The sequence below is a fragment of the Chiroxiphia lanceolata genome, chromosome 21, assembly GCF_009829145.1.
Source record: "Chiroxiphia lanceolata isolate bChiLan1 chromosome 21, bChiLan1.pri, whole genome shotgun sequence".
Lineage (NCBI taxonomy): Eukaryota > Metazoa > Chordata > Aves > Passeriformes > Pipridae > Chiroxiphia > Chiroxiphia lanceolata.
Window position 1 is genome coordinate 7148830 of NC_045657.1, and position 12942 is coordinate 7161771.

The following is a 12942-nucleotide window of genomic DNA, read 5'->3' on the forward strand; positions in this document are numbered from 1 at the left end:
AGACATCACCTCCCTGCTTCTTCCCTTTTGCCAAATCCCCAGAACATATTTCACATCAGTGGAGCCCCATAAAGACACCTAACAAATTAATTTCAGATTCCAGCTCGTTAGGAGTTAGATTGAATGCACCTCACAATATTGCCTTAGACACAAAATAATCCCACTTTAGTAAGCTTTATAGCTTCCATGGGGACCAGCCCTGTGGAGTGTATTAATCTTTAATGTGAAACAACATCCCTACAGCAGCTACAGGGGGGAAAAAGATACTACTAAAAAATTAAAGTTGATGGTGTGATAGCAGCCTGGACCCAGTTGTGCTCTGCCATCCTCCACTGCCTCAGGCACCATTCCCTGCTCTCAGCTCTGATCCAGCTTCCAGACTGGAGATGTAGCCACTTCTTCCAGTGGTCTCAAGGCATGTTCTCCCCGTGTTTTACCTCTTGGTTAAGTACCATCACAACCCTAATCATCCTGACTGTGGCCTGAAGGAAAGGAAGGGAGGAAGAAGATGGTATGTGTGGGGAATTAGGGAACATCTCCTTTCTTTCACAAGGCGATATTTCCCCAATGTCTGATGTTCTCATGGGGGAGGACACACTGGGATTTCTCTGAAACCTGTTTTGTTTGGCTCTTCCCATAGTTTGGTCCTCACTTGCACTGTGCTGGGAACTGGAAGGGGGCTGTCACTCCACCTTGGTGTGTATGAGCTCCCTGCCTTTCTTTGGAATAGGAATTCAATAGAAAGTGAAATATTTAAAGGAAAACTGATCCAGGCTGGCTGATGAGCGAAGCAGTTATGGATGAGTTTAATGAACAGACAACCAAACCAGCTTGGACAACATGTGCAGAACACCTGATCGTTATCAGCAGTGATGGCACATCCTGCTAAGGGCAAATCTGCTGAGCTGGCAGCTGCATCCCACTGTGGAGGGACAAGAGCAGCAAGGATGGAGAGCCAGCAGAAACTGTTGAACTGGAATTTGGAAATCCTGAGGGTGGGATGCAGCTGAGAGCTTTTTCCAGTAATCACCTCAGGCTCATGACTGCTGTGAGTGGAAGCAGAGGTGTACTGTAGCCCACTTGGAATATGCTCTGATCCCCTCAATGTGGGGCTGGAAACTCCCCAAACCCCTGTTTTTTAAGGTAGACTTGAACCAGTCCTTTGTGTGAGATGAGAGACTAAAGCACCAAGAACTGCCCTGTGTATGGGTGAAGCAGGAGTCAGGTGAAGGCTGATGTTAAATACATCTCTCCAGAACAGGAACAACCTCCTCAGCCAGGAGCTGCAGGTCCCATCAGGTTTAATAACAGCAATACTCCCTCTGCAACCGGGAAGAAGTTTACACGTGGCCAACACAGAAAAACCGAAAACCAGAAAAACTTCCCCATGTTTAATTTTTTCTCATTTCTTCCTGTAATGCAACAGCTGAGTGTCGTTTTTAACCAGACTTACACAACTCTGCCTTGTCAAGTGCTGCTGAGCTCACTGCAGCTCCACTGACACATGCTGTGCACACGTGCAGGCTCCCACACACCCCGGCTCACACTCGGCTCTTGTGCTCCCCGGCACACCCAGGGCTCCAATCCACCTGCACTGCAGACTTGCACACTCACTGCCGTGGGCTGGAGCTTCACTGTGCTCTTGGTGAAAAGTCCTGGAGCATGGGAGATGGTTCATACCAACCAGAAACGCTGATGGCCTCTGGTCTGGGCTCTGCTGCTCACACCAGCCAGGGTGGGAATGTGTGTGGCACCTCGGTTTGGCCTCTCCTGCACTCTTAGTAAAACCTTTTCTCTCTGGGAATTGCAAACTTTTGGAGTGCTTATGGTGGACTCAGAAGGGTTTCTGGAGATGTACAAATAAGCCTGACACTAAATCTCACTGTGGCAGAGCTCTGCATAGCCTTTCTCCTGCTTTAAATAGTAGCTACAGTCTCTCTACACCGTGTTTTACAGAAATAGGTGGGTATCACCTGACCAGGGGGAAACTTTCGGCCAGGTTTGAGCTCCTAGAGTGAGGGATGCAGCCTTAAGATTGCTCTGCCTGCCCAGGTGTGCACATCATGTTAGCATATCCTCCACAAAACCCAGAAGGTAGGAGGGGGGCAGGAGGGGGGCAGGAGAAAGAACCGGTTCCGAGCGTGGAGAGAGGAATTTTTCCGAGCAATGATGAGGAACACAACCCAGCAGGTTGTGGTTCAGGAGAAAGAGGGGGGTTACAGACTGGGTGCAGGGCGTTAACAAGCCCCTCACCTGCCCCCAAAGGAGCACATGGCTTTGTTCAGGGAAGGGCATCACGCCAGCAGCCTGACTGCGGAGGCGGATGATCTAAGGGCTGAAACGCTGGAAATGGGAGTCAGGAGACCAGGGCTCTCTTCCAGCTGTATCCATGGCATGCTGAGTAACCTTTGGCAAGGCACCTCACCCCTCTGCTTCCCTTCCCACTCATCATATGTCTTGTCACTCGCCGGGGACAGGAGCTGGCTCGTGGCAGGGCTGTCCTCAGCTGCGCTGTGCCGGGGGTGCGGCGGGACAGCCGCTCTCCCACCACGGCAGCGACAGCGTGCCCTGCTCCAGGTGGTGTGGAGCAGCCCCTGGAGCTCCCCAGTAAACCTCCTACACTGAATGTGCATGTTAAATATGTCACCCTGCAGAGCCTTGATCTTGGGAAGAGCCTGGAGGTCCCACCATAACTGAAATAGCAACAGACCCCATCCTGCTCCACCAAGCACACACCTCCCCAAACCCAGGCAGGAAAGCAGGCTGAGGACATTTTTATCTGTCAGAGTTTGGCAGGATTTCATGGTTGTGTGTGTGTGTCTGTGTGTCCGTGTGTGCTCCTCGCCGGAGCCTGGGTAATTATTTTGTTTTATTTCTTTTTTTGGCAACACTTTAAAGTGAGAGCTGGGTCTTTATAGATTGCTCAGGTTGCACAGAGTATGGATTACAGATCATCAGAGAGACATGAAAGCAGAAGACACGTTTCTCTGGCACAGCATTAAAGGGACAATAAAGGGGTAATTGTAGCCTGGGGTGCAGCCACCTCCTGTGCCCGGCCTTCACTCGCCTTTGCAGCTCTGCAGAGAACTTCACGAGGGAAATGATGGAGAAGCTGGGGTGAGGATGGCTCAGGTCAGGACCTGGTTATTTCAAAGGTGATATATGCTCAGGAGGTTAAAGGCACCACTTAGGCACATGAACAAAAAACTGCCAAATACTCTAAGCTGTAACACAGGCAAACCGAAGGCTTTTAAAACTAGATTTTTCCTGTCTATTTGCACCCTGAGAGACGGTTGTCAAAGGATCAAAGCAATTCCCATTTTTAAACTCTCTCTTTCTCTCCCTCCTCCCTCTCCTCCCCTCCATTTCTCTCTCTCTCTCTCTCTCTCCTTCCTCCTATTCCCTCTCTGTTTCAACAGGACTCCACAGAATGGAGCAAGAATGAGAGGAAAAAGGCAGACAGAAAAGCATGAACTGGAGGCTTGTTGAGTTCCTCTACCTCCTGTTTATATGGGACCATATACTCGTACAGCCCTCCCACCAGGACCCAGCTGCTACCAACCAACATGTCTCCAAGGAGTTTGATTGGCTTATTTCAGACAGGGGGCCTTTCCACCACTCACGGAGCTACTTATCCTTTGTGGAAAGACATCGTCAAGGATTTACAACCAGATATAAAATATACAGGTATGTTGGTTCCCCGCCCGTGGCTCGGAGAAGTTGTTTGGTGGTGGGAACTCAGCCAGTTCCCGTGGGCTCCAGGCTCTCAGTCCACGGGAGATGGATCATTGTCCCCGTTCCACCTGGAAACGCTCCCCTGGTTCTCCGTGGTCCTCAGCTGGCAGAGCAAATGGCTTCAAAGGCTGGGCTGTGGGGCTCTGATAGTGAGATGAAAGCACTGCAGTGTCATGGCAATGTGCACAGCGTAGACGGAGATAAAAAGGGACTGAGGGTGTGGGTGTTCCTCATTTGCGGTGACAGACAGTTCACAGGCAGGTTCACAAGCAGGTTTTTCAAATCAGTGAAGCTCTGGGCAGCCCAAACTCATACATGTGAACTGCCAATAGCTTCAGGTTCACATGGGCATAGAGATGTATGTCACAGCACACATCAGTGTGACAGCTCTCACACTGCCGTGCATGAGCCTTACCTGTCTGCTGCCTGCCAGAGACCTGTGCAGATTTTCTCTCCAAATGTGTTGGACTTGCTCACAGGACTGTGATCTTGGTTTAAAAAACTGCAGAGAATTAAAAAACTACAGAGAACAGGCAGAATTCGGATTTTCCTTCGCCTTCTAGGTTTTGAAGCCTTTGTTGCTGCTTGTTTCAAGCTCTTCTTGCCAGCTGTGCTATCCAGAAACACACTTTTTTCCCTTCATTTTAACATGAAAAGCCGGGGTGCTCACATGAACCTCCCATTAAAGCAGCAAGTGCTTTGGAGTGAAGGGGAATAAGCCAGCAAGTGTCAGGAGATTTGTGCTAAAACCCAAAGAGACTGCAAAACTCTCAGAGACATGTGTGCATTTACATAATTATATAGTCCTGTTGTGCTTCAGAAAGACACTTGCAAACACAGCCATGCAAACCAGTAGGCAGGGAAGCGCCAGTGAATAGTCTTGTTGGCACATGAGACACAGGATGGTTGGGGAGGGGGGAGCAGGGATCCACATGTGTGCAGGCAGTGTCCTCCCACGGGCAGGGAGCCAAAAGCACTTGCAGAGTAATGGAGACATGCAAGGCATCATCTGTGTGTGGGGAAGAAAAATGAGTTGCTCCTGTGCCGTGGCCTCCAGGGAGTGCAGCACCCCCTCCCCTCGCACCAGCAAGGGGAGATTAGCACAGGGTTGAAAATATTGTCCTGGCTTGTCCTCATTCTAAACAGCTCAGGGGGAAGACAGCCCCAAAAACTAGAAATTCTGCTGCCACACTTCCACTAGTGAGGTTTTAACAGTGAGGCCTTTGCTTGCACAGAGCAGCAGAGAAAACTCGCCTTTTTTTTTTGCAAAGCCTTTCTGCCTGGCCGTGGCTCTCCCCGGCTCACCCCTGCCCTGCCTGACAACAGACACTCTGACCAAAGCCACGGATCCCTGCCCTGCTCAGTGCCCCTGGCAGCAGCTCTGGCCTTTGCTAAAGAGCTGTGCAGCCCGGGCTGCCAGCACAGCACTCTGCAGGGATGGGCTGGGAGGGGAACCCACGCGATGGATGTGTTCAGACACATCCACGGGCTGTCACTGCGGGTCAGGCCACAGATCCATCAAGCCTGGGATCCTGTCTCTAAGAATCATGGAGAAACGGGTCGGGAAGGACCTTGAGAGGTCATTTACTCCATGCCTCTTCCCCAGGGCAGACTCAGACATACCTGTGTCACGTCTGACAGAGGGTCGTGTGTGACCTGGAAGGTTTCCTGTGATGGGGAATTCACACCCTGAGCAGGCAGCCTGTGCCACAGCTCTACCACCTCCACTCTTAGAAAGGAGCTAAAAATTGTTTGCATGTGAAGCCTGTGATTTCTAGTTTTATCTGTCAGGGGGTGAGGAACGAATTCCCTTTTGATTTGTAGGAGACTGCTAAGAATTTGAAGCCTTATCTCAGTTCAGGATGAACTTTATACATGGGAAGTGGTAAGGGATCTGTTTTTCTCTATTTCTGCTGGATATTGCTGAAGCACTTAGGAAAGGCATTTGTATCCTGGGGAGGACACAACATCCTCCTTCCACCATGGGAGAAAATAGGCAGCAGCATTCTGTGTGCACAGGAGGAGTCTGAGAAGGGTCTCACAGAGGGTGACAATGCTGGAGAAGTCATTGCTCACAAACGAAACGGGAGATGAGACAAAGTCCAGTGGAAATTGTTAGGGAAAGAGTTTAGAGAGGCAGGGGGAAGGCTGCAAGGGCACCTTGGGACATCTCATGGCCAAATACCATGCGCTGAGCTGAAGAGATTGGGGAACTTCAGCCATGTGTGTCCTGGTTGGAGCTGTTGGGAGCTGAGCACTTCGGAAAAACACCCTCTGGGACTAATTTGCTCCCAGTGTGGTCACCTGAGGAGGAGGGAAAAGCCTTATGTACTTCAGCAGAGGCCATGGAGCCATCAGGTATGAGGCTGGCTGGATGTTGGAGGGCTGGTTGTTTTTAATATTTGTCCCTGTTGACAGCACTGGTCACTTAAAAACTGAGCCCATGCATTTTTGAAGGAGTATCAAAGTCAGTCTTGCTGTGGGGAATTAGCAGAGCCACAGTCAGTCCTGGCAGCTGAGAGCTGGACTGTGCACACCCCCCAGAACATATCGTTTTACTGAAACCCACAGGGGTAAAATCTCATTTTGTGGGCTCCTTAAATTGACTCCGAGAATCTGTAAAGCTGTTGGGATTTTGTCAACTGTTTAATTCCAACACAGAAGCCTCTTTCCTACCAAATGATGTCTCTCAATTGCTCTTTGCACTAGACTAGCCCAAGGGAGGCACATATTCTACATTAAGGATATCACTCCTTTCCTTAGAAAAGCAACTGATGTGGAGCAGGGGAATTTTCTGTGCAATCTTCTCTTCCAGTGTTCCTTTTCCCCCATATGTTTTTTGGTCAGCTGGTTTGTTCTGTGTCCCTCGGTCAAACAGTTCCTTGGGGCACTTGTGGGTTTGTTGAGGGAGGTTTCACCTGACCACTGCTCTTCTCCCAAGGCCCATAGCAGACCCCAAAGCAGCCACAGCGACCAAGGGTTTGGAGAGGATGTGAAGTCAGGCCAGAGGGCCTCCCCCATCCCTAACTGAGACACTATCAGCTGTTTAGTGGTGATTTCCCCAGTGTCCTGCTGTGCAGGAACATGGACACAGTGCATCAGGACCATGTCACTGACACTGGAAACCCCGAGACAAAGCCACTGTCGGTGCTCAGAGCAGCACAAGGCAAAATGCAGCATTTTCTCCTGTTTACAGGTGATGTTAAGACCACCAAATTAAACCATGCAACACTCCTCCTCCCATCACTGCTGAAGTCCAGGAGTGTGTCAGCAGCAAGCACAGAGCCTGTTGCAGTTATCAGGGCTGTTTTATATGCTGCATAAGCAGAATGGCTGTAGAACCTCATAGCTGCTGATATCTTTCTTAGGATGCCTGGATTCAGATCTACCATCCTAGCATGGAAAATAGTTCCCTGCTACAATCTCCAAAGGCTTGTTCCCTCCTCTGTGTTTCATTTCAGCAGACTTTGGGTCTCTTTTTTGCAAAACTTAAGACCACTGATTTTCCTGGTCCCCTCAGTCAAGGTTTGCACCTTGCATGTGGTATTAGGAGGAAGGCAGGCAAAGGGGGAGATGTTTTCTATTAAATCATGAACAGTAGGAGTAGATACAATTGCATTAAGGAAGCACATTAATCAGCATCGATTCATACTAATAAGGGTGGTTTAGGGGGGCCTCTGGCAGGAAAATGCTGCTTTGATCATTATCTGTGCACACTGATGCTAATGCAGATAGGATGGCAGATGCTGAGAGTGGTTTGTGGGGTGTCTGAATATTCATTATCACTATCCTTGTTGTTCCCAGCCATGAGAGCCTTGGGTACGAGGTACTGTAGGAAGGCTGGAAAACAGATGAAGCTCAGCTTGGCTTTGGGACTGGGTCCTGCTCAGACCAGAAAACATTCCTGCTACCACAGAACAGTTAAGAGCTTCAGCCCACTGCTTTGAAGTATATTGTAGGGTTGTCCTTTTTCTCTTCTCTCAGAAAGTGATTATTTAGCTACAAGGCAAAGCAAAGAAAACAGTGGGCTGAGCACTTGAATACCTGATGCAAACAGCCAGGCAGAGGCACTGACACAGGAGTTTCACTAATGATGCTGCTCAGTTGAGGCCAGTTCTAGAAAAACAAATCTTTTCTAGGAAAAAAAAAAAAAAAAAGAAGCTTTGTTGTTCAAGGCTGGACATGAGAGGCAAAGAGTGGAGAGGTGAGATGGGCTCATCCAGCTGAGTAGACAGGCTGCCACTGCCAGTTCTCTGGGAAAACAGGGGCTGGGCACAGCACACTGGGAAGAGGGCAGGGAGGTAACACAGGCAGGATGTGGATTTTTGCCCCAGGCTCATGGTGTGGCTGTGGGTAAAATCACTTCTCCTTGCCTGGGTTGCCTCCCACCCCTGGAGGGTGGAAGATGACAGCAATTGCCTGCTCTGCATTGCTGGGCAGACTTAATTAAATGCTGCAAGACGTTTGGACATAAGGGACAGGAGCAATATAAAATGGATGCTCACACGGGGCTGGAAGGGGAATGTGCATGTGCAAGAAGAAATGCGGATTTTCCACGTGTGGGAGTTTAATTCCATTTTCTGAAATGACACTAAGGATGGGGAAATCTGGCTCTCTGTGTAAGGGAAACCCTGGGGTATAAAAAGGAGATCTGCTTCCCTTGCAGCTTCTCCTTGCAGTGGGACCATTTAGAGGCTGCCTAAATTCATGAAACCTGCAAATAGAGAATCCTTCTGAGACCTCTGTCAGGTCTGGTTGAAATGCACCAGCAGATTCAAAACTTGGTGGGGGATGTGACACCAAACCAGCCAGTTCTGCCCCATCCCTCCACCTGCAGAGGGACAAGACAAAACTGATTGCTTAAAACAAGGTCCCTGGAGTTATAAAACCAAAATGGAGCTCCTGAGACAGGAAAGGTTGGGAGTTACTGGCTGCACAAGCTGGCTAGAAATTGGTTGGGATGCTGCCTGGGGGAAAAAAGATGATTTTTTTTTTTTCCCCTCAAAATATAATTTCATAAACAGGTCTCAGTGCAGAGGAGAGAGGTATCTCCATCCTGGATTGTTTTCAAGGCTTGGCTGGACAAAGCCTGAGCTGATGTGCTCGAGAGCTGGTGACAGCCCTGCTTCAAGTGGGAGGTTGGACTAGGGACCCCCAGGGTCCCATCTAGCCAACATTTCCGTGATTTCCCTGTTCCTCCAGTTCAGAGTGGACACTACACTGCGTGCTCATAAAGGGATTTACACTGCTGAATGCATTCAGCCCCACTGGAGATTTTTATTTAGTCCTAAAAACCCACAAATCTGGGCTACGTGCTCTCTAAACATGTCACTCCCTTGGTGAAGAGGAAGAGAAGGATCACAGAGCCAGGATCTTTGCTGTGCACATAGCACAGGCTACAATAGACTTAGAAATGCATATGCTGTTCTGCTGTTTAAATTTTCCCCTAGAGGAAAAGAAAAAAAAATAAAAAGGGAGGAAAAAAAAAATTGGTCTCACAAAACTGCCTCACAAAATTCTCGAAGTTTTATGGCGCCACAAATTAAAAACAATGAGCCAGATTCTCTGTGATAAATACGTGAAACTGTTGACTTCAAGGAAAATTCACCAATTTATTGGCTGGGGAATCTCTTGCAGCACTTCCAGCATCTCCCACTGCCCAGACCTGCACACACAGCACCAGGGTTTTTATGGCTTCTTGCCCTGGCTGGGAGGATAATGAGCTTTTATCATTTCTAAGTAAAAGCAACTCCTACATCAGACAACTGGGCTTCGCCAAACTGCTTAGTGAATGTGAGGTGTTTTAGGGCTGGTTTTAAAGCAGAATCACAGATCACAGGATCATTTATGTTGGAAAAGACCTCCAAGGTCATCAAGACCAACCTTGTCCCCCAGCTCAGAGCACTGAGTGCCACATCCAGTCATTTCTTGGACACCTCCAGGGATGGGGACTCCAAACCTCCCTGGGCAGCCCCTTCCAATGCCTGACCACCCTTTCCATGAGGAAATTCCTCCTGATGTCCAACCTGAACCTCCCCTGGCACAGCTTGAGGCTGTTCCCTCTCATCCTGTCACTTGTTGCTCGGGAGAAGAGCGAGATGGTCTCTCCTGAGCCTCCTTTTCTCCAGGCTGAAGTTTTCTTAAAGCTGCAGAAATTTTGCCTTTCCTGACCAGCCCTTCCAGGCAGGTTTCATGCAAACCTGTGATTTCCACAACCGAAGAACTGATCTGGCAGAAAAGTAATCCTGACAAGGAAAAAAAGGAAAGAGAGAAAAAAGTTAATTTTTAACTAGATCACTTTTCTGGTCTCATTCATACAATGGTCAGGTGACAGCAAAGGGGCAGGACTGTGGGGATGGAGGCAGCAAGGGCACTAAGGGGACTGGTGAGGCTGTTTCCAGCAGCAATGTGGATTAAAGTTTTCAAGTGGCTGTGAAGATGTTGTGGTTGTGTTAAGTTCTGGCAGAGACAAGATCTCTTAAAACCTCTCCCATCACCTTTTCAGTCCATTCTTCTTCTCCCATCTCTCCACTCCTCATTTGACTCCTTTTGCTGTCTCTCTATTGCACTGATTTTAATCTACTGGTCACTAGAGCTGTGCAAATAATTGATTTTGTGGTTCACTGGTTGTATGGAACAAAAATAACATTAAAAATGGCTTGATCTGAAATGGATGTTTGTTCAACTTTTCAGTAAAATGAAAAAATGTAAACATTTCATTTCAGGCTCAGTGAAAGGCTTAAGGTTTGCTGTTTGTTTTCATTTTATTAATCCAGCGAAAAACTTTTTTTTGTTGCCATTTTTAAGGTGTAGAAGTTCATCTCAAAACACAAAGTCAAGCAGTGCCACTTAAAAAAATGTCAAAAGAGAAACAATTTGATTTTTGAGTCTGTTGTGTTTGGCTGTTGGCTCTTCAGCTTGAATTTCCAAGGAGATTTTACGTCCTCGAGATAGAGAAGGACAGAAAAAAACCCCCCACTCACCGTCCGTGTTGTTCATTTGGTGACTTTGAAATCTTAAAATTCCCAGGGTTCAGCTTTGATTTCCCTTGAGCTCAGCTTTTAGCACCTTAGGAAGAAGGAAAAAGAGCCCACAATAATTTCCCCAGCACTGCTGGACGAGGGAGTCAGAGCCAAGAGGAGCAGCAGCTCTGCCCTGGGAAGGCTTGTGCTTGCTCAAAACCCAGCTGGGTGCTGAGGCCTGGGTGCTGTGGCTGTGACAAACTGTACAACACGGCTGCAGTCACAGATCCTCTCTCACACACACATCCTGGCAAGTTTTCAGCCCTGTTCCAGTTGTTTGGATGCCTAAAGCATCCAAAAAAGCACCGTGAACCCTCTTCTCAAACAGCATTAAGGTGATGCTTAGCCCTGGGATGAATTGATGGGCACTGTTAGGCTTTTTAATCTTTGCCTGGGCTTTTTTAGTCATGCTGAAGTTCTGCTGACAAGGTTCTCCTATTAGGGTTTTATGCTACCTGTTTAAAGGGGACATCAACTTTTATGTTTTCCAGTCAGAGGCAAGGCTTTTTTAGGAGAGACAACATAGCAATTGAAGGACAGAGGGAGCTGAGATGAAAGGAGGCTCTTGCCTCTGTGTGGAATGAGCAGTGGAAATCCATACAGCATTGCAGGGCAAAAAATGCAGGATCTCCATAGTTTACATTATGCATGTAAAGGAGTGATGTACATTGGCTTGTAATCAGTAAATGCCGTGCAAATAAATGGGTGTAAACCAAAAATTGAAACCTATTTCCATAGTGCATGGAAACAATGAAGCCTTCTAGTGTTCTCTTCAATGTAAATGTTAATCTAAAAATGACATTACTACAAGTTTATGCAACTCTACAAGAGAGTCACGATTTACATTCCTGTCTCACCAGCTCTAACAGCAGTTTGGCAAACGGGAGCCATTCAGTGATGGGCATAAACCAGACAATTCCAACACAGAGCATCTCCTTCAGCCACAACCTTCATTCTTCATGCAGTTCAGGGACTGGTGTTGTTACATTCCCTGCATAATGCAGCTCCCTGCATATGGGAAGATTTTCATACATTTGCATAAGCAGGATAAAGGCAGAAGTAGGGGGTGGCAGGGAATGTCTGGGACTGAGCTGTACAGAGCTGAGTGCTGGGGGGTGTGAGCAGACACAGAGCTTGGCCCTGGCTGGGGCTGGAGGAGCAGCTGCTCTGGCTGTGTCTGGATTCAGATGGTGAGAGCTTGGGAACATCCCTGGCAGCTGCAGGATCTGACAGCAGGACACACCTCTCCCTCCCTTTGATATTCTGGAGAACACAGGGCAAGAAGAGGGATAAATGGCACCAGCCTTTGATATGCTTGGAGCTGCTGAGAAGGGGGAGCAGAACATCTGGCCGAGCTCTGGGGAAGGGCAGCCCCACATCTCAACTGAACCAGCTCATGGGGAACAGCACAGAAGCAATGCAGGGATAAGTTCACATTCTGTCAGGGCTCTTGTGGTCAGGACACACCATTTCCTCTGGAGAAAAGCTCTCATGTGAGCTGTGTGCCTGGAAAGGCAGATCCCTGCCTGGCTGCCCTGCCTGCTGAGCCAGGTGAGCTCTGAGCTGGGTGGGCTGAGCACAGCACAGTTCTACAGGGCTGCTCCAGCACAACAATCCCCTCTCTCAGCCCAGAATGAAGTGTTTTGATCATCCTCCCAATGAATTCCAGAAGCAGCACAGAAATATTTGAGTCACTGAACCTTTCCAAAGAGATGTGTGTCCTGCTGGGCTTGGACAAGGGTGTCCACATCCTGTCCCCTGTGAGACCTTGCATGGTGGGGCATCTTTTCCCCTCCACATGCCAAGCAGAGGCTGTGCCCAGCAGGGCTGCTCCCAGCCTGCTGTGACAGCAATGACCCTGCACGTTCATCTCCCATTTCTTCAGAGCAGCAGACTATGGTCCAGTGGCTTGGGAACATATTTTAAAGGCTAACAAGGCAAGGATTTTGCTCCCTTTTCACAAAAAAAAATATTTCTTTTTTTTCTCTTTTTTTTTTTTCTTGTTGTGTACAGATTATTAATTCTGCTTTCAAATCAGACAGATGCTTATTTCAGCAAAGAAGCTGTTACACTAAAAAAAAAAAAAAGAAAAAAGCCATCCTGTTAGATGCACGGAATAATTTTGTTCTGGCACCAGTAGCACTGGGAGATGGCATGACCCCCCCCATTATAGGGGTTTTTCTAT

General features: G+C 48.2%; 1 protein-coding gene across 1 annotated transcript in view; it reads left to right on the forward strand.

Moving 5' to 3' along the window:
- The window catches only part of BRINP1 (BMP/retinoic acid inducible neural specific 1), a 91431-nt gene that overhangs the window by 24989 nt on the left and 53500 nt on the right, over positions 1 to 12942 (forward strand). Inside the window, exon 2 of the mRNA XM_032708518.1 lies at positions 3420 to 3687. Coding sequence (XP_032564409.1) covers positions 3470 to 3687 — 218 coding nt within the window. The 5' untranslated portion in view covers positions 3420 to 3469. The remainder of the gene's footprint in view (positions 1 to 3419; positions 3688 to 12942) is intronic.